This window comes from Rissa tridactyla, chromosome 1, assembly GCF_028500815.1.
Source record: "Rissa tridactyla isolate bRisTri1 chromosome 1, bRisTri1.patW.cur.20221130, whole genome shotgun sequence".
NCBI classification, from domain to species: domain Eukaryota; kingdom Metazoa; phylum Chordata; class Aves; order Charadriiformes; family Laridae; genus Rissa; species Rissa tridactyla.
Window position 1 is genome coordinate 80,885,059 of NC_071466.1, and position 23,073 is coordinate 80,908,131.

The 23,073-nt window shown below is 37.7% G+C and overlaps 1 protein-coding gene across 2 annotated transcripts in view; it reads right to left on the reverse strand.

The window, feature by feature from the left end:
* PUDP (pseudouridine 5'-phosphatase) overlaps positions 1–23,073 on the reverse strand; it is a 71,755-nt gene that overhangs the window by 32,639 nt on the left and 16,043 nt on the right. For both annotated transcript variants that reach the window (XM_054205900.1, XM_054205911.1), the window contains one exon: positions 12,518–12,736. In XM_054205900.1, coding sequence (XP_054061875.1) covers positions 12,518–12,736 — 219 coding nt within the window. The remainder of the gene's footprint in view (positions 1–12,517; positions 12,737–23,073) is intronic.

Consider the following 23,073-nt stretch of genomic DNA (forward strand, 5'->3'; position numbering starts at 1 on the left):
TGCTGGATGCTTCTCCCAGACAAAACAATTAGCAGTGTCTAATGGAGAATGAGAGTGAAAGTCTGGTCTTTACCAATTCACAAGAGAAAATCCCTCCATATCTGTAAAATCATTTCAGCTCTGCTTCTTGGCATGAATCCAAACCGTGCTAGACAAAGGATACTAGTTTCAGGTAGATAAGCCTCCAGTTGACTTCTGGCTCTTTGAACCAACTTGAGAGCAATTCTTTGTTTTCATCTTCCAACTGCATGAATTCTTATCCTACTTTTCACGCCTGGCTATACTAACGTAATGTTATTTCCTTCCTCTTGATTCACTGTCATACTTATTCCTGGTCTCTGCTCCCTCAAAACACTCCTACTCCTCATGTCCATTCAGTTCTTTCCTTTGACACCCCAGCATCTCCGATTTGCATTTCCCGTGTGATCCAGCCTTTCTGCTCCATTGCTCCATTTTCACCATTCTATAAACAGCAGTCTTATCTGCAATACATTTTTCCCAAGTATAATCATATGCCCAACTTTGAGAAGTTATAATTACTACTGATAATAAAGCATGTACTTAATAGGTGCATTAACTAACCCATCTATCTGGAAATATGACCTGTAGATGTGACCCTCCACAGATTTCTTCTCTATTCTCCAGAATCTAATTAACCAATTAATAACTGTCATTTCCAGCTCCATGCTTGTATTTAAAGACAGCCTTTAAATAAATGCACTTCTGTAACGTTCGATCCCAGTTGTACAGAAATGTGTTATTCCTCCTCCAATGACAATGCATCACCCATTTAAAAGCCTTTCTATGACCCCTTAAATGGATATACTAATAATAAGCAAGTTCATTTTTCCCCAAACGATGCTACTTTGTCCTGTCATTGAAATATGATGCTAAATACAAGTTAACTTTTTATTCCAGATACAGATCATGTCTTCATATGTCAACACGTGAAGTAAATCCATATTGAATTAATGGAAGTACTAAGATCTCTTAATATAAAGCAGTAGACTAAATGTCTCTTTTTTAAAATAAAATGCATTCACTCAAAGGAATTTATTCAAAATAATGTGCAACATTTAGCAAGGCTAGCATACCATGTATGTAATAATATAAAGAAGTCTAAAGATTACAAAGTAGAAGATTTTTCCAACCTCCTACGTTCTTCCTATGATATAATTAGTTCTCTCTGAAGTTGTGCTCTTTTCAAATAGCTAATTTTCTTCAGTCCCACTGCATCACAGCTTCTGTTCATCTGTCACAGGGTATGTTTATTCTACATTTCTATTGGAGGTAGCCAGCCACAGAAAAGCGCTGTTGCAGAAAGGTTATTTCTTCATTGTATTCTCCCAGCACGTCACGATTTCGGTCTGTAAATGTGTGTGTGTGTGTTTACTTTTTATTTTTGGCTTCCCTTGCTATACGGGAGCTAAAAGGCAGCTGCCCCTAATAGCTCCAGAGAGCGAAGATTTACATTGTTCAGAAAATACACTTTAATAAAAAATATGCCGTTTAAAACATTATTATTTGCATATGTGTAAACATAGCAAGATAGATTAGAAAAAAATACAAGGGGAAAATCATCTGTGTGGAAAAAAATTAAATTGCATATGGAAGAATAGCTAGGATAACTTAAGAAGCTGAAGACAATATTTTTATTCCAGGTTTGTCATTTCTTTGTAAAAGCTATAGATCAACAAAATCCTTTTGTTTGCCTCAATTACCAATGGTATAGCTCTAGACACTTTGCCACCACATCAAATCATTGACACAAATATTATACTAATTCAGCATATAATTCTTCATTAGGAAGATAATGCCTTTCATAGTATCTATCTTCTGCTTTTTTTACAGAAAACATCAACAGAAGGGGAAGTGGGGAACTGCTTTAAAGATCTGTAAGAAACTTCCTCTGGCATATACTTTGTCATTATATTCCCCTATAGATACACAGATTTTTCAATCAAATGAAGACTTCAGTTATGTCAAAACCAACCAATTAAAACTCAATGGCTATGGAGGAGTATGGTGAAAATTCCTGTGAACTCGCTAACTTCTAACTTACTTGTAGCTACCATGTAAGGAATGGAGGCTCATCCATCACAGACAGACCTATCTGCTAGGCTTCCTGGGACCATCTTCCACCCCTCCTACTGAAAGCTTAGCCACATGCAGCAAGTTCTTTTTTTTTTTTTTCTTTTTTCTTTTAGTGTCTTTGATTAAAAACAAAAAAATAAAGAAAGATCAAAAGAAATAAACACCTCCATTTTTCCAGCATAAGGAAACCACTTTCCATTTTCCAGCATAAGGTACCACTCCTAATGTGGTACACATGCAGTAACAATCTTAGGCAGTACAACATAAATTCTTCAAGTGATCATAAAAAAATCAGGAATAAATATCCTACCTTCCTATGCTTTATTTCCAAATGTACTCTTTCATTACAAATAATCAAAAAGGTAAATGCTGTTTCTTTCCTCTTTAAATATTAAATTTTAGAACAGATACAGAAGCTTACTATATTCTAAATGTAATAGTTAAACACCAGTGACTATTGGAAAGAAAAAAAGCAGAAAAGAACTGTAAGCTGAATTTAGTTGAAGAAGAAGAAGGATCAACTTTAAATGTCAGCATCTTTAAAACCTGATTAATCACAAATGTCAATGAAGTTAACAACTGTGTGAAAAGAAAAAAAAAAACGAACTAAACCAACAAAAAGGAGTTATTTTTTTCTGAGACCACAGACACATTTTAAAGGAAGAGATCAGCACTTTTGCTCTGAGAGCTGCAGAAAAATGTATACAAAATATATATATGTTTTTTTTTTTTAAAGGCAGTATTATTCCTCCATTAGACTCCAAATGTGGTGTTTGTACTCTTTAGATTCAGCTGGAACCACAGTGACTAATATATTGGATCAACTGACAAACTAAAATTAAGACTTATACTGAACAACAAAACCCTTGGGCTAACTTGCATTCTTCCTTTTCATTGACTAATACAAACATGTACAGCAAGAGTTCAAGAAACCAAATAATGCTACACTAAAATGATCTAATGGTAGTTCCTATCTAATTATTTATAAGCTATTACAACACTGTTTTCTACAAGATTTTTTCAGTTATCACACTTTATAATCAAATGGCTTTATTCATTATGAAGTGAAAATTAACAAGACGTAACTCCTGAGAGCTAATTCAAATTGATGTAAAACAAAGGGAATTTTTATTTTCCTTTTAGCTTTATATACACGAGCTGTGTCATATAGAATACTTCAGAACAGTGAACACATAAATTTTTGCTACATTTCATTCGATATACTTTAAAATTTTCGTAGTATCCCTTCTCTTGTGTTTGTTTACCACTGAACAGAACACTGTTCTTAACTTACATCACTTCTGGAACTCCAGATTCAGACCCATTTCTTGTGAAATGCCTCTCCAGACAAAAAAGGGAGATAATCTTAGCATCATAGAATGGTTTGGGTTTGGTTTGGAAGAGACCTTAAAGATCATCTAGTTCCAAATCCCCTGCCGTGGGCAGGGACACCTCCCACTAGACCAGGTTACTCAAAGCCCCATCCAACCTGGTCTTGAACACTTCCAGGGATGGGACATCCACAAGTTCTCTGGGCAACCTGTTCCAGTGTCTCACCACTCTCATAGTGAAAAATTTCTTCCCAGTATCTAATCAAAATCTGCCCTCTTTCAGTTTAAAACTGGTACCCCTCATCCTATCGCAACATTCCCTGATAAAGAGTCCCTCCCCACCTTTCCTGTAGCCCCCCTTTAAGTACTGGAAGTCTGCAATAAGATCTCCTTGGAGCCTTCTCCAGGCTGAACAACCCGAACTCTCTCAGCCTGTCCTCATAGAAGAGGTGCTCCAGCTCTCTGATAATCTCCGTGGCCCTCCTCTGGACTCGCTACAACAAGTTCATATTCTTCTTATGTTGGGGGCTCCAGAGCTGGACACAATACTCTAGGTGGCGTCTCAGCAGAGTGGAACAGACGGGTAGAATCACCTCTGCTGACTTGCTAGTCATGCTTCTTTTGATGCAGCCCAAGATGTGGTTGGCTTTCTGGGCTGCGAGTGCACATTGCCGACTCATGTTGAGCTCCTTATCAATTAGCACCCCCAAGTCCTTCTCGGCAGGGCTGCTCTCAATCCATTCTCTGCCGAACCTTTATTTATACTTGGGATTGCCCTGACCCACATGCAGGACCTCACACTTGGCCTTGCTGAACTTCATGAGGTTTACACAGGCCCACTTCTCAAGCCTGTCCAAGTCCCTCTGGATGGCATCCCTTCCCTCCAGCATGTCAACCATGCCACACAGCTTGGTGTCATTGGCAAACTTGCTAAGGATGCACTCAATCCCACTGTCCATGTCACCAACAAAGATGTTAAACAGCACTGATCCCAGTACCGACTCCTGAGGAACACCACTCATCACTGGTATCCACTGGGGACATTGAGCTGTTGACCACAACCCTTTGAGTGTGGCCATCCAACCAGTTACTTACCCACCAAGTATTCCACCCATCAAATCCATGCCTCCAATTTAAAGGCACGTGATGCAGGACAGTGTCAAGCGCTTTGCGTAAGTCCAGGTAAATGGCATCTGTTGCTCTCCCCTTATGCACCATCACTGTAACACCATTGTAGAAGGCCAGCAAATTTGTCAGGCATGACTTGCCCTTGGTGAAGCCCTGTTGGCTGTCACCAATCACCTCTTTATCTTCCATGTGCCTTAGTAGAGTTTCCAGGAGGATCTGCTCCATGATCTTGCCAGGCACAGAGGTGAGACTGACTGGCCTGTAGTTCCCCACTCTTCCTTTTTTCCCTTTTTGAAAATGGAGCTTATGTTTCCCCTCTTCCAGTCAGTGGGAACTTCAATAGACTGCCACGACTTCTCAAATATAATGGAAAGTGGCTTAGCAACTTCATCTGCCAGTTCCCTCAGGACCCGTGGATGTATTTCATCAGGTCCCATGGACTTCCGTACCTTCAGGTTCCTTAGATGGTCTCGTACTTGATCTTCTCCTATAGCAGGTGATTCTTCATTTTCGTAGCCCCTGGTTTTGCCTTCTGCGACTTGGGCATTGTGGTTAGAGCAGTTGCCAGTGAAGAGCAAGGCGAAAAAGTCATTTAGTACCTCAGCCTTCTCCATACCCTGGGTGATCAGGTCTCCTGTTTCCTTCCAGAGAGGGCCCACATCTTCCCTAGTCGTCTTTTATCTCTGACATACTTACAGAAGTAAAATGAACAGAGTGCAGGAACAAGGACACAAAAATGCCCAGGCCTACACAGGCAGTCCCACTGTCTTTTCTAATGTCCTAATTCTAAAAAGATGAATGTAAGCTATGAAAGAAAAAGCCCTTGAAAAATGAACAGAACTCCCCAAGGCCTTCTCTTAAGCAAAAGCATACATTTTAAATAGGACCACAAGAAGTTAATAACCTAAAATTTACAAGGTAGCTTTTATGAAAGTTAAGCTTCAATATTACTTCAAAATTAACTTCAAAATTACAGGAGCTCCTACCTGACTGAGATGGCCTCAAATAAACAAACAGTGGCATTTCCAGTAGCAAATCCTTTCATGAACCATAACTCTCTTGCATTTCTGTACTCCTTCCTGGGGTGCTACCTACGTACTAATTACATTTAATTTCTAATTAATAGTATTTTAATCATTATGCAATCCCAGGAAAATGAAACAGGAAATCAGTGGGCAATAAAGAAGACAGTGCGTGTGTGTTATGTCTTTGTTTAAAATTTGTTATTAGAAAGCTAATATCTTCTACTAGGAAGGACATTTAGCAGACACATCCCCATTTTTCCCACCCTCAAACAAAATGCAAAGAGCTCACAGGGGTTTCAGTTCTGCATCAACCATCACAGATAGTATTTCTTTATAGATTCTAAATAGTTTAGCTATGCTTTAAGAACATTTCGAGAAAGCTGGAACAGAGAGCCATCAAATAAATTAATAACTGATAATCTTCCAAGTGAGTGTTGTCTTTATTCAAACATTTACAGTGTCAGATATCTAATAATCAGAGAACAGAAATCAGAGAAAGGTTTACTTTAGTTCAAGATAGCAAATAATGAAAAAAAACCAACAAAACAAATAAAACACCATAAATACAACATATTCCTTATACTAATTAAACGAAAGCATCAGGTAATCAATGAAATCAGGTTATATTGTGGAGTTTACGTAGATTCTGCCTGTTCTTTTTCAGATTCAAGTGAAAGCTCAAGCTAAAGTACTACAGAAAAATGAAGGCTACATGTGCAGAAATTATAAAAGCTTTGGATAGACTTAAAATTATTATTTTGTGTCTTCCTCTTCATAGCTGCCTTTCTAGAAAGCAAGCACATGTGAACTCTTAAAAAAATCCAAAATAGCAAATAGGCATTTTAAGACTGATATGAAGATGACTTTCTATGCCCAAAAGCTTCTCCACAGTTCAGTTATTTTAATGAAAGATATTATTTCTCATTTAAAACTTTCTCTCACGAGTCTCAAATCATTGTGATTATAGTAACAATACTACTGCTTTCTATAACTGCTGTGTATCCTTTGATATAGTTTTGGGGACTACAGAGTTTATTTAGGTCATTTTACATATTAAATTGTCTTATCCCCCTCCCCAGTTAGTTACTGGTTATTTGATTATTTATCTAGTTAAATTCCCAGGCTATTCTTATTTTTTGTCTGTATTTTGTAATCACAATATGTAATTTTGTCTCCAATTAATTTTAATTGTTGAAAAGATAGTCATTCTTCTTGCTTCAATAAGCTATAGAGGCCACTCTCCTTTGGCAATTTAATCTTGTTACTAGTTACTACTAGTTACATTTATTTTATTGTCAACTGTAATTAGAAGCCAAAGGAATGATCCTCTCCCTAAACTTTTTGATAAAAAATGTGCTTCTGTGAAAAATGACATGGGGTATTGAAATATGCTACAAAGTTATTTTTAAGTGAGAAAAAATGTATTTCATGGTCAATCAAATATTTTCCTATATATTTTATTGTATCGATCTATGCTTAAGTTTTCCTGGACTTTTTTTTTAAATCTTACAAAAAAATATTCATTTTTGTTTCCCTTTTCGTATCATGTTTGATCAGTCTACTACTTCTTTTACCACGTTTCCCATTTCCTTCGGTGCTGTATGTGTATGTTTCATTTCTCTTTCCCTGATATACTTTTAGAGGTCATCTACACTATGTAGCCCGTGCTAATATAATTAAACTTGGTACATCTTGTAGCTGAGATGCAGCCTATTCTGCAGAAGAAACAATATGGCTACAGGCTTTTTTAAAGAATACTGTCCTGATCAACAGACTTTTTCCCTGTACATTGAAATTTTTGTTGGAAGAACTATACTGGTCAAGAAGTGCCATCTTCACATAGCTCGCACACAAATTATGAGCCCAAATACAATTTCACACTCTTTTTGCAGACTTTCAGCATACCCTCTAAGAAGATCTTCACATACATCTATCACAGAATTGCTCCTCATTCATCGCTGCGTAGATACAGTTAGCTTTCTACTCATATTAACAGCATGAGAACAGAGAAAACCTGACCTCTGGGGCACGAAAATCAAGGCTCTTTAAAGACCCTTATTCAAGTCCACTTCATTTTGCTGTAACGTTACACACAAAACAAGTTGTCTGAGAACAGTTCAGTGTGTATTTGGGAGAAAAGATTTATTGCTGAGAAAAAGACCAAAAGAAACCAAAGTGCTTCATGCCGTGTTTAAATTAACTGTGTACATGCATTATGCATGCCTTGTATGATTTATATCCAGTTGTGCACAAATGGAAATCTTAAGGATAAATATAGCCACTGTATGAAAAGACAGCTCTTCTTTTTCAAAATCATTTACAGTTCCTACATTGAATGTGATATCAGACCAAACTTAAAGCTCTTCAAGATTTTATCACTCTCTTTAATCAAAGAAAAGCTAACATTACCATTCAGAGCTTTGTCAAGTTGATTACATTTCTAGCCAATTCGATGATAATTCTTTAAGTTCATAAAAGTGCTTCTACAGTAAAAACATCAGCAGTGTCTGAACTAAAAGGTGGGGTCTCACGAGAGTGGAGTATAGGGACAAAGAAAAAAACCACAATAACCTCACGTAGCACAGGAAGAAGCCATCTGTTTACTTAAGTAACAAACTGATTAAAAAAATGTTTTTAATGTAGTTTGGTGTGCTAGAACAGTTGCGAGCCTATCAGCAGAGTGCTATTCATTATCTACACTTGCTCTCAATCCTGAAGTAAATCAGCATTGCTGCTGTGAAGGTGACAGTGTGACAGAGGTGGGGCTATCTGACACTTGGTGTAATTGCCATGAATCTGATGAGACTACGGGAATGTTAACTCTCAGATTCACCTGTTTCTTTTTTTGGTTCTGAGATATTAAAAATGCTATCTGCAATGGTATATTATGCTTTCACTGACCTACAAAAGTGGAGGTGGAAACTAATAACCTACTTCCCAATTTAGAAGGTGTCCTGGTTTCAGCTGGGAAAGAGTTAATTTTCTTTCTAGTGATTGCTGTGGAAGGAATGTCAACAATACATATTGTTTTAGTTGTTGCTAGGTAATTGGCTATTACTAAAGAATTCTATTGTCTCATCTTATTGCTCTCTGAGAAGTACCAGAGATCCTTCTGGTGGCAGACTCCCTATTCACTAAATCGATAATCTCATTTTAGTCTGTATATACTAACACATGCATGCCCATGGAAAAAATAAAAGTACTAAATTTTACACAATTCAGAACTTCTGCCAAGTGTGTTGCTGACTTACTGGTAAAAGCATTTTTGGGTTGCAGTCATTTAAGATGTAATGCAAAGGCCAAATATTTGAAATCAGCCAAACAGTCAGCATCATTCAAAGTTTGCAGCTAATTGACTGATCTCTAGGGGTTACAGGCTCACTGAGCCCAGCACGGACTCACTAGAGTTTCCTACCATTAAAACAATAATAGCAAGGAAAAGAAAAGATAACATGGTAGGAAGTCTGTTTAACTGTTAAGGGCACAACATGAATCAAGAAAACAATAGCTAAGCAAACTAGACTGCTGGTTGAATGGAACTGTTCAAGAAAAAAAAAAAAAGACTTTAGAGTGAGCTGCCATTGGAACTTGAACTGTGTTTCTTTATTCTCTTTTTGTGATTTCTGACTGGCTTCATTTAGTACTAAAACTGAGCTATGAAATTACCTCCTCATGTCTGCGAAAGACAGTCAACTATACTTGAACTGGAAAATAGTTTGCACATCACATTCTGCACTGGCTGAACAGGAGCTGCAACAAAGAAATCCCAGTTATCATGGGATCCAGGAGTGGAAAATGTCTGAAAAAGGTATGCACAACCACACAATCCTTAAGGATCTCTGCTTTGTGATGATGACACAGAAAAAGAGATTGCTATGGCATTAATTTCATAACCCTGACATGATTATAGTAACTGTTGGCAGCTGTGTAACTTAGAGTTAGGTTTTTCTGGCTCTATGTATATTCTGGGTTTATGTTAAGCAAAAGCACACCTATAGATGTATAGGTAAATGTACATATGCATGGTTTTCTTCTGCTCCACTTGTCACTCCCCATTTTTCTGACAATCCATTTCCCTGCAACGTAGTACTGCACTTGCAGAAACAGAAGGCCTACTATGTTACTCTTGCAGATAAAAATGTCTGTACTCTGACAGAAATACTTAGAAAAGCAGCACAAGTGGCAGCCCTGTCATTTTGTCAGCATTGTCTTGGATTAATTCCTTTCTCCACTGAACTAGCCTTCCCTAAGATTCTTACAGAACTAAAAATAAATGTAACTCTGAAAAACTCTCAAATAGTTATCAGAAAATTCCACATTAGAATCTGTATTTTGACCACAGCCTGATGTATTGAAGCTTGTCAATCAGTTCAGCCATACTGAAATAATCAAAATTCTGTCTTCAACCACTAATGCCTCAGAATTGTTGAGCATTAAGCGGCATGGCTGTGATATAGCCTGTCAGGCAAAGAACTGCTTTGCCAATCGTTTATTTGTACAACTTCCACACCATCCTTAACCATCACTGATATATCTGTCAATTACTTGATTTGGGAATTAAGAGCGTTATCATCGTTGGCACAAACATGAGCATAGCTCATCGTATGTCCAGGAACAAGTGCTGCTTTGATTGAGTCACTTTTTCAAACGCTGTTGGTCATCATTCAGCACTGCTTTCCACCAAACCAAATTTGAATCTTATTTTTTGGAAAACCTGTAGAAATTGATTGAAAAAATAGAACCTCACCTGCCTATTAACTGCCAAGAGATGATCAGAGACTCAGCATGTCAGACTCATCTTACACCACTAATAAATATGATAATTAACTTTCACTTTCCTGTATTTACCTGTAACTATCTGAAAGATCTCTTAGTCAGAGAACATTGTAAATTCAAAATGTCACCACAGTCTTACATCTTACACCTGCATGAAGTCCATCCTTAATTAAAGAACATTAACAGGCTGTAGAATAAATCCACAAGGATTACATTAATAAATATCCTCAGAAGATACAAAAGGACAGAAGAAAAGTATCAGATTAGAACAATCCAGCTACCAGATTAAAGACCACTTCAATCCTTAAATAGGCAGCTGGAGCTCCTTCTTTCTAGATTATTAGCTGATATCAACCTGGTTTTCTCAAATATATGACAATTCAGCTTGTATCTCATACGTTGCTACCAACTAAAGTAGAGATTCCATTAATTCAGTGACCAAGGCTGCCTTTGCTCCCCACAATGGCTAGTAACCATAAAGTATTTAAGTTCATTCACATAAATTCTGCTTTAGAAAATAGCCTGAAGAAAGTTATCGTATGTATTTAGTTGAACTGAAAAAGTAATCAGTTGAACAATTCCAGTGATGATAAAAATGTTTACTTGCTTGTCCCAGTAAGAATTTTGCTTCTTTCGACTATAATAGCCCAGCTTCAGCAAGCCCAGAATTCACTTTTTGAAGGCAGGAACAGCACAAAACTTCATGTTTCCTTCATCTAATCTGTTCCATCACCTCTCTGCAACTCTGCTTAAGCCAGCTCAGCCACATTATCACAATCTCCAGCAGGCACAGAACATCCCCTTAATGGCATCTATTACCTGTGCTGTTACATCACAGCGACTCTTCTCTGTGCATCCTAACATTTCGCCCAGACTACAGATTTTTTCATTTGTCTTGCAAAAGATATAGCTGCAAAGTTAGTTCCAGAAGCTTGACGTGAAAAATTTAAAACACATCTCTCTCTCTTTCCTGTTTTCCTGGAGAGTTTAACCAGGCTTGCAGTTTTAGGCAGATCTATAAGTGAGAAAGATGCAATTTGAAAAATGTTGCATATAAAAGACATTGGTGAGATAACTAAATAAGTTAGCTGCACAAAATACTCAAGTTTTTAAGCTGCCTAAAAAAACTGCATCTTTTTATTTTTGCTGCTTCTTATTTATTCCTAAGATATCACATGTTTTTTACTTACGTCCTCTTAATGCATTATGGAACTAGGTATAAAAATGTATCTAAAAATTAAAACATCATTAATGTGATGTAGAGATTGTCAGAACAAACAAGCATATATTTAAAGAGAAAAAATTGTAACAGACTTGTTATAGTGACATGTAGTTATTTCACTTTTAATACTGTTTTTTTTATTCCTCATCCTTTTTTTTTTTTCTTTCTTTATAAATTATTGATATTTGCTCCGGGAAGTTTAACATTGCACAAAAAGTTAACAGCAATCCTAGCTTTAGGTGTTGCTTGTCTTGCATGGCTGAGGATTTTTTTCTAAGTATTCCAGGTGTAAATGTAATGGAATATAAAAGTCTGAGTTTACACCACAGATAAGATTCATCCTCTTGCTTATCTTGAGGTACCTGGTTTAAGCTACCCATTGGGGCTTACTGCACAAGCACTGGTAAAAGACATGTCTTAGGATAACCTGAGAAACCCTCCCTCTCCTTTGGCACACAGCTGGCTCCGATGACATGCTTCAATTTCAATGTTAAGGTTAGGCGAGATGAATCCCAGCTGAAAGAACCCACAGACTCATACACTTGCCTGCACATTTAAAAGTGTATTTGTGCTTAATAAAGTAGGACTATGCTTACAGCCAGAGAAAACTAACTTGATGAGTTACACAGCTGCCAGCAACAACTGTAAAAAATACCTGGCTTACAAAATAGAAATCATGCACATGTTTTCTTCTTTTAAAACATATAGAAAAAAGCCGTTCTCCAAGTAAACAAGAAGAATAAGTTTTCAGTACTTTTTAACATTAAAAATATCTCTTCAACAGGTAAATAAGAGGTAGTTTTGAGTAAAACTTGTTAAAACAAGAGTGATGAAACTGAATCTGTAAGACCAACTGTTTTGTGGAAGGCAGATCAAAAACTGCCTTGGTTAGCATTTGAGTAATTCCATAAACAGTTTATAAATATTGAAGAGAAACATACCTGGCATCAATTCAGCAGTATGGAATATCTTCTCCTGCTTCATTTTACTTTCATGTAATAACTCTTCTTTGGTTATTGGAAGATCTAGAACATCTCGAATAATCTGCGCTCCTTCTAGGGCTTTCTTACCCATGACCAAGGATTTCAAATCCCATGTATAGGTCTTTCCAAAACGCCCACAGATCTCTTCGAACACCATTGTATAGAGGCGCTCAGTATCTGCCAAAAAAATAGTTTAAAAAAAAAAAAGAAAGATTAAAACCCTGTACGGATAGCTGAGCAGCCAATCTTACAAGGAATACCACATAAATGGTCATAGTGAACTGCCAGGAGCCAGAGGGTGTATCAAAGTGGACAAAATTACTTCCCTTTCTTTACAGAGGGGAAGCCAGACTTCTAAGATCACCTCAGAGGTACCTAGGTTTTTCAAGTTCACTTCTGTGTTAAGAAAACATTACTGAGGGTCACAACAAAGAACTATCTGGACTGGCTCCTTCATCACATTGCTTTACTATACAGGTTAGCAAGCAGTGTCTTAATTAAAATACTCTTATTTATTCTTTGCATGAGAACAAAAAAGGAAGGAAGGAAATCTGGTACTTGGGGGATGTCATTACATATTCCATGTAAATTGAAAAAATAAAAAATATTTAATTATTTAAGAGTATCTTTGAACGGAAGCTTCAGAGTGCCTTCAAAGACACTACAGTCATTATTACAGTGCTGCTGGCACCTCTGCATTTACATGTGATTACTCAAGCAGAACACACCCACTTGTATTTCCCGGGGGTTTCTGGCAAGACTAAACTCCAGGCTGAATTTTGTCAGTGAAATTATCAGCTTCTTATGTCAAAGGTGTTTTTAGTTTTCAAACTGATATTGTGTTGGGTTTTTTTAAATACAAACAAACAATCCTTCCTGTCTTTCTCCCTAGACAAATCTTTGAAAAAGAAGGTCAATAAGATTTAATTTAACACGAAAACAGGGAAGAAAAGTCCTTTCAATTCTTGACTTCTTTTCAGCAAAGATCCTGAACAGTGGCTTTTCTACTAGTCCGTTTATCTTTTTAAGTAGTCTCCTCTGAAAGGCCAGCTACTGCTGCTAACTATGCTTTAATTTCCTTCTCATGCATGTCTTTGCCTTCTGTATCTCTAAAGGTCTGTTTATTATTATCACTTTAGAAATGAAAGACAAAAGCAAGGAAAGAAAGTGGTTGCTCTTATTTAGAGAAATTAGAGACATGACTTAGGAATGTGTCCTTTACCTGTAAAAATATTTTTAGAGGGGTAATAAAATAGTGAATTTATTCATGCACACATTGCCTCACTTTCTGAATATATAGGAAGTATGCAACAGAGTTTAAGCTTTAACATAGATACTATGAAGAAGACAGACTGAAGAAAGAAAAGCAGAGCCCATGACTACAATATATAGATCTTCCCTGCAGTCTGACAAATGCCTGCCGCTTAACCACAGTAATCTGCTTGTCCTGAGATCAGCAGATGATTCCGATCTGAAATCAAATGAGAAACATAGGGGCCATTTCCCATCATCGCACCTATCATCATGTGAACACACAGCAGTTCAGAAGACAGGCTCTGCTGCCTGCCAGAGCGCTCTGCTCCATGTTCCCCTTCAGTAACTAGAAGGGACATCGAGCTATGAGATCAGCTAAAGACCAAACGTACTTGTCTGTGCAGGGCAGCAAATGGCTCACAAAAACCTCATAGCTTAAAAATTAAAGAAAAAAAACAGCACCTGTACTAATCTTTGCAAATGCTTCTTAAACAACGACACTTAGAGAAAAAAGTTGAGAGTAATGCTGGAAACCCATAGAACACACAGGAAAGGTATCACAATACCATTTTGAATCAGCAGAAACACAAGCAACTGTGTTAAGCTGGCTAGCACCAGGAAGGAAGAAAAAACAAACAAACAAACAAAAAATCTTGATACTGCCAGGTGATACTCTCTGCAAGGTGAGAAGATTAATTAAGAACACAGTTTTTAAAATTTCACAGTTCTCTCTTTCCTTTTTTTTTTTTTGAGGCACTCATTTTTCTTCTATATCTCAGACTCACCAGGTGAAGAACATAAAATTCTTATCCTAAATTTAAAATTGAAACTGAAAATTAATCCCCATCCTATTAAGTAATACAGAGCAAACTAAGCAGAAATAAAACAAAACAAGGAATTAAAAAGTATAACTGTAGAACATTTAAGCAAGTGAATCCAGCCCTCCCTGCTAGCTCCCATCAGGAATACAAGCTGAGAACACAGCAGGATACACATGGCAGTGGCCTGTTCTAACAGGGGGAAGGAAATGCAAGACTTCTTAATTCCTGCAATTTGCAGTAAATGTACAACCTCAGCTTCATTCTCTTCTGCCTTTCAAAATACTCTTTATCTTTCTAGCTCTTGTCCCTTGATATATCTTTTACATGGACATTATCAGCATGACGTACTGTCCATCCACTCGCGAAATTTCACTGTGATTGAGTGATTTTCATTCCCTAGCCACATATCTTCTTCTAGTCATTTTTATAGCAACCCTTCTTCTACATAAAAAGCACAGTCAACTCCACTGGTGCTGTTTACAACATGTAAAAGCCAGTCACAATAAATACAAATCAAGTGACAAGAATGACAGAAGCACTGGATTACTCAATTTGTGATCTGGCACAAAAATATGCCGACGCATACTCAGAGAAACCTACAGGTCACCTGGCATCCGACCACGGCGCATAACTGGAGCGTATGATCTGCTCAAATCACTGCAGAGTCAGAATTAGAAGTGCAGATCTACCCAGGGTAGGGGTACAGCAACCATCAATGCAGTATCTAAACCTCAGCTTTATCAACCGCTTCTTACACATGAAGACAGAAGACTATGACTTCATGAATGAATATGAAACTTCATTTTTTCAAAAGGTTATACACCTTCTGAATTTATTAAAATTATGTTATTGTAACTCTAAAATAGTCTCTAGTTTATCAAGGATATGAGGTTAGTAGGCATGTAAGCTCATCTTAGCTGTAGTCAATCTTAACTATTGGTTCTGAGTTCTTTGTTTGAATAATCCATCCCATCTTTGCATCAAGCTTCCCAGATGAAATACACCTACGATTTATTCTTCCACTAGAAGTCTGACCAGAATTCTAGTTGTGTACATTCAATATATTCTAGTAAGTCGAAATCAGATCCTGGACACCTAAACCCTGCAAGATTTTTATTCTGATAGGGGACAGACAAATGGTTAAAGGGAAGAATTTTAATTCAAGTGGTAGGTTTCTTGCGTCTATACCTGTGAGACAGATTTCTGTTCATATGTAGAAGAGAACCATCTTCAGTATTCAATTTAGCCAAATTCAAACACAATTAGTCATTTTTACCAAGATTTTTGCCCAAGATTGAGAAAACCTCATTAGATTTTGTCACCATCAATACTGAATGAACACACAGGTGATTATGATTTTGCTCTCCTATCAGTCTTTCACAATATTCCTTTAGTCTCTTTAGGGCATGCAACCGTCTAAGAAGCCATGCAAATTACTGAAATGTTCATTTGGGGTACAAGAGATAAATATAATTATAAACCAGAATATAATTATAGAAGTGGAAATTTTTGCTTTGCTTTTTGCAACTCAATTGGTGGCATTTAGCACAGTATGAAGTGTTAACTTGCAAATAAATCATGCAATTGCTGAAGTGGTGAGGGGAAATCAACATTCCAGACAGTATTAGCTATTTCTTCTACTCATAGAGTAATAGTAATGACACTTACATTTTCTCTTCTTTTCGGATTTAAATGTAACACAGGCCTTAGTGTGTTTATTCTCCCACTATATCAACTGAACGGTGTTAAAGGACCCAGGATTTAAACACAGTAAAGGCAAAGCCAAAATAGCGACAGATTTCCTATCAGAAAGACTAACTTTGTCAAGTCTTGAATATCACATGCGTAACTTGGCCAATGGTCCTTGTTCCCACCCCCTTCAACACCAGCAAAATGATAAACTCACATTCCCTTCCCTCCCTCTCCAACATACAAAGCATGGCTGATCAGCTCACCGATCAGTTGTGTCAAGCCTGTGAGACTCAGGAGTATAACAAATGCTGCAGCACTTCATGAAAGCCAGGGAATGGATGTCACTTAGTAAGGCCCTGTGCTCTAAAGAGATCTGTCATCAAGTCTGCCGGTCTACAACCCCTCACCCCACAGGCTGTACATGCTTTTAGCTTGTTCAGTTACACAAGTGAACCAATTCTTAAAATATCCATATAACTGAGGATATCAGTATCAAACACTGGTACATTCACCACGTTTCCAAATGGTATACAGACTATCACAGAGTTTAGGAAACACCACTGTCAAGATAAAACCCACATAACCATCCACGAACTTTCCTGCTGGTGGTTTTGGTGAGCAGGAAAAAAGAAAACAGTGGGAAAACAACGGCCTCTCAACAGCAAACTTAGAATGGAACAAGGAACATTCTCTCAACCCAAAGAATAATTCAAGATATTACTATCCACAGTTTATCAGTTACAGCTCCATCTCAAAAAAAATTAAGAAGAAATAATAGATTATGACAAAGTACTGAAACATAAATATACAATAGCATTATAAAAACTGGTCACTGAGGGAGCAATAGACTATGCCACTGAATAAAACATAGTGCACAATTCATTTCCCATTCTTTTTCTATCCTTACCATTTGTTTCAGTGGGAATCTGAGACTTTCCCTGTAAGATATCAGCAGTCAAACAAGACAGACAAAACCAGTATACACAATGCAAAAAAATAGCAACTATACAACTGTCACTGGAACAGGTCTGAAATTGCAAAAATCAGTTTAAACCACCCAGACCCACTGAAGAATTAGTGCTGAAGGCTCATGAGTTAGCAAAACAATCAGAAAAAAAGGAAAGAAGAACTTGAAATTATTTTTTTAATAAAATAAACGATCTTCAGTAGACAACTACCTTGGAATTTGTGTCAAAAGGTCAGTCTTGCAGTTCCCTCCCAACATCCTTCCATTCACACTTTCACTACTGTGAAAGGTAGTTTAAAAATGCATGACTATGGTTACCCGTGATGGCTGAGAGAAGAAAAAAAACAGCAGTTTAACAGCTGACCTCAAAATCATTTACAGCAGCTTAACAAGAGTAGGGATGAGGAAGACAGGCAACAGTAATTATTTTTTACACAATAGCCTAAGTGTTACAGCACTAGTCCAGAAAATGAGACTCAACCTTTCAATATACCCTGAGGGGATGAGCCTACTTCTCTAATGTCCCATGAGATTTTTTTAATGCTATTATGCTATTTTTATATATATATACACACACACACAATACATACAAACCATTTATATGCTTGTGTATATATACTTATAAAGCATATAAACATATATTTTTACATATACACATATATATTGTGTGTATATATAGTATTGTGTTTTAAAGGCAAAAGCTGCTTTTTGAAGAATAAAACTCAGATGAGCGCTAGCCACTGAATACAAATCAACCTGGAACCTGTTGACTTAAGGGCTCATTAAAGGGATGTCGGTTCAAACCCCTTAGCAAAGGGGACCTCCTGGGGAAATGAGGAACAGAAATGTTCTATTCTTTGCTGTAGTATTCCTCCCATTCCTTCCAAATGCTTATGAAGAAAAATAAAATCTAAATTTATCACCTTATAGAGACAACCCCTTCAGTCACTGTCACAGGAGGAAATACACACTGCTTTTATGCATGCTCAACCAAAGTGTTTGAGCCATGCCTAAATTTCAAGGCATGTGCTGCTGATGTTTTACGTGATTGATAAACCATAACTTACAAAGATAAAGAAAAAATAATGACTATAATTGCCAAAAATTAAAATTACTGCTTCCAATTTAATTGAGTAATGATTTGCAAATCATTATATTTTTGATTAGCACTTAGAAAAATTCACTGAAATGATCCATTATTCATTTTAGTAGGGAGCAGGTAGAATTCTGTTCTGGAGGTTTAATTTTTGCATATCTATTTCTTTTTTTCTGTTGTACTAGAATATTAATGTAAGTACACTCCAAGATATGCTACACGGTGATTACTTCACTACGTCCAGAGAAACACACTGCCACTGGCTAACTCACTCAGAGTGCTGTCAGTCTGTTTGCCCTTCTCTGATTGAGACATCCTACTGTGAATTCAAGTTATTGCTAACAGGTTTAAAAAGAAAGTAAGTTTGGTGCCCAAAAAATATTAGCTGCATAGAACTGTGCCCAAATGAGTATCACATATTTGCCCCTCTGGGCTTATATTACTGGGAGAACTATTCAACAGCAGCTACAGAGGAAGCCAATTTCTCATTTTATATGCAAAGAAACATTTTACTTTTATGGGGAGGGGAAGAAGCTTCTGAACAAATTCAAAAGGCTTTTAGTTTACAATAATACAGCAGACACATCTTAATGCTATCTTGTATTCACATATCACCTTATGCTTCTTTTTAATGCCACAGGGAAGTGAAAGAAACAGTTCACGAATAAACCATGCAAACACTCTTCTGATGTGGCACTGTAAACAAATACTCCACCAGCAATACAAAATTGCACATGAAAAAGTAAAGAGAAGTCTGCATTTCAATTCCGGAGCATGAGGCAACCCGACTTCGAAATAGCAGGCAACATATAAGACCTAATTCAAAACATTCTAAACTGTACTTATTAAACATCAACTATGTGACAGCATCTCATTAGTTTAAAAATAGAAAAGCTATTGATTCATAGAAACTGCCTGATATGCTTTCTTAGGCATTCACACAGGCCCTTAACCATTAAAAATAGAACTATGCAACCAGTGCCTACACAATCCTGCTTGTTGAGCCGAAACCCCTGGCTGACAGAAACATAGCTCCTTCAAATGTGTATGACAAGGCCCAAGTCGGGTAACAGTTACACTGTCATTAGCATATGAGCCACTATAACAAGGCAACAGTATTATACAAGGACCATTGTCATCCAGAGGAGCAATTATTAGCTCTGGGAAGACCAACCTATCCATATTCACAAGGAAGTTAGCCTTTCACCAAGGGGGTATCTTCTTCTCAATACAGTGATGACAACACGGCAGCAGTTCACTGACCTGAGGAATGCAAAACAGGGGTTAAAAAGTTGTTTTGCAATTAGATGTTCCAAGGCACTTGGATAAAATTACCACACAAGATAGATGAAATCAAAAGGGTCACTATGTTATCAAAGTCAGCAGAAGAATAATCAAATATATAATCTTAATTAAGATACATTTTCTCCAGGAAAAGCTATAAGAAACATAACCTTCCCTGAACAGACATTCTAGAGCTGTTCTTTTTAACCCAGAACCTAAAACAGCAACAATAGAAGAAAGAAGTCAAGAGAGCGGAAGAAAAAAAACAGACAGAAAACTTTATTCCTCCCTCAAAAAACCCCAACAAAATGAAGCCAAAGAGGATTCTCTTCAGCAAGCTACAGTTCTCTTCTAATACCAATTTCCTTATTTTCAGAAAGCTTTTGCTTGCTCAGGAGACTACATAAAGACTTAGGCGAGTTGCAAATTCAAGTTCTTTGGCTTTCAGTGTTACATGTCTCTATCATCAGAAATCACTTTCTGTAATACCGTCCAAAAAGTCAGTTTCCTAAACAGTGGAAATATTTCAAAAGACAGAGTGACTTTAATAGAAAAGAAAACTATTATTTTTCCAGTGTGGCCTTGGACAATGTTCTAAACTTAATTGCAGCAATGTGTCAAACATAGTACCACAAAGGAAGCGTAAAGAACTACAGATTAATAAAGCTGACCTCTTCCGTCCACTCCAGAGTGCCTACAATTTTTGAAGTAAACCTGCTGATGGAGTAATTTCTCTGTGGTGGTAACACTAAGAGGAGAAAACCAAACATCATCAATGTGTTTGATTTTCCAAGAGAAAGGACGTTTCATCATGGCTGACTGCCTACAGTCAAGAGGAAAGTGTCAGAAATACCGTGAGACCTGATCACAGTATCTCTTTAATAGTCATATACCAAGAACTCCTAATCTTAACAAGAATCTAAAATACAAAAAAGAATCAGACCTTTGATATTCATGTGGCAACTGTGATAGACAGAACTGAAAATTATGTTTTATGAGCTATAATCACTGTTTGTTTGAAAAATGTGGATGAAACCTCAAAACCATGGTACAGATAACAACTTAAGGGACTTCCACCACCCCATGATAAGTGCACGAGTCTTATGAGGAACAGCTGAGGGAACCGCAATTGTTTAGCCTGGAGAAAAGGAGGCTGAGGGGAGACCTCATCGCTCTCTACAACTACCTGAAAGGCGGTTATAGCGAGGTGGGGGTTGGTCACTTCTCCCAATAACAGGTGACAGGAAAAGAGGAAATGGCAAGAGGAAAACCCTTCACCAAAAGTGTTATCAAGCATTGGAACAGGCTGCCCAGGGAAGGGGCTGAGTTGACATTCCTGGTGGTATTCAAAAGACATGTAGATGTGGTGCTGAGGGACACGGTTCAGCGGTGGACTTGGCAGTGCCAGGTTAATGTTCTTCATGTTCTTAAAGGTCTTTTCCAACCTAAACGATTCTGTGATTTTATAACTTCTACCTGTGTGAGTGTTGTAGAAGAGTCATAGATCACTCAGACAGATCTGAACTAGTAGTTTATTGAGTTCTAATCAGTAAATTTATGTATGTAAAATATTTAATAAGTACAGATGGACTGGTGGTCAATACTATTTACTACACTTAAAGTTAGCATGGGACACAAAGATTATCACTTAAGCTTACTATATGTGTCTTAAATGTCACATGCATGCAAAAAATGTGACTTACTAACCCATCGAAGTCTGGTGTCAGGTAAGGGATCTCTCAGCCTCAAGGGGAACCTTGAGCGGTGTCCCTGTTCAAGGGATCACCATCATGCACCCAGCCGCTATGGATGGAGAGCTCAACGGGCCCTGATGGCTGCAGATATTTATAACATAAAGTGGTTGATTTATAGTCAGCTTTCCTGCTGTGTCAACGCAGTTCTGGGTGCTTATCATCCCAGTCTCCTTCCAAACCATTTTTTTTTTGGTTTGTGTGTTGAGTTGACAATCGTCTTATCAATACAGGCTGGAGGATGACATGATAGAGAGCAGCCCTGCGGAAAAGGACTTGGGGATACTGGTGAATGAAAAGCTGGACATGAGCCAACAATGTCTGCTTGCAGCCCAGAAGGCCAATTGCATTCAGAGGTGCATCAAAAGAACTGTGGCCAGCAGATCCAGAGAGGTGATTCTCCCCCTCTACTCTGCTCTCGTGAGACCCCATCTGGAGTACTGCATCCGGCTCTGGTGCCCTCAGCACAAGAAGGACATGGACCTGTTGGAGCGGGTCCAGAGGAGGGCCACAAAGATAATCCAAGGGCTGGAGCACCTCTCGTATGAAGACAGGATGAGAGAGTTGGGGCTGTTCAGCCTGGAGAAGAGAAGGCTCCGGGGAGACCTTATAGCAACCTTCCAGTACCTGAAGGGGGCCTACAGGAAAGCTGGGGAGGGGCTGTTTGCAAGGGCATGTAGCGATAGGACGAGGGGCAATGGTTTTAAACTAGAGTAGAGGGTAGGTTTAGGTTAGACATTTGGAAGAAGTTCTTTATGATGAGGGTGGTGAGATACTGGAACAGGTTGCCCAGGGAGGTGGTGGAGGCCCCATCCCTGGAGACATTCAAGGCCAGGCTTGATGAGGCCCTGAGAAACCTGATCTAGTTGAAGATGTCCCTGCTTACTGCAGAGGGGTTGGACTAAATGACCTTTAAAGGTCCCTTCCAATCCAATACATTCTATGATTCTGTGATTCTATGATTATGATACAAGGTCGTGTGATCTGCTCAAGAACTCTACCTCTCATCATACAAAGTCTCTACTTAATATGTCAGATGCAGACTGATTAAGAAGCCTGAAAAACAAATGCAAATACAAGGCATCAACTACAGTTCCTGTGAGATGTGTAGGAGACATTTCAAAATTAAACATTCAATGCAAAAATACCTGTGAAAGGGTTTCAAACCACCTTAGTTTGAAACCACCACAAGGACCTCCATCTGGAGGAAAAAAAACCATCAATCTCCCATTGCACACAAAAATTATTTTATGTTAGTAGAAGTGCTATAGAGATGCACACATCAGGTACCTAAAGGTGGATGTACTGGACCCACTCCCAACTTTCAAGTAAAATATTATAGCTTTTAAAGCTTTTCTAAGAGTGGCATTTCCTGGCAGAGAGGAGGCAACTGAGAACAGATCCACATCTTAAAACCTGTGCTTGCATCAAACTGACCTAGTATTATTTTAGCACATTATGACTATTCTAAACTAGCACAAGGTCAAAACTCATTTAACCTAAACTATACTATCTCTTTTTTAAAACAGGGGAAAAATAACAAAACACGACCATGGTTGTCTTATAAAAAGATGTAAAACTTACACACACTACAATCCTGGAAGAATGAAGTGATTACAAAAAAGTTCAGAGAATCTCACTAACACATC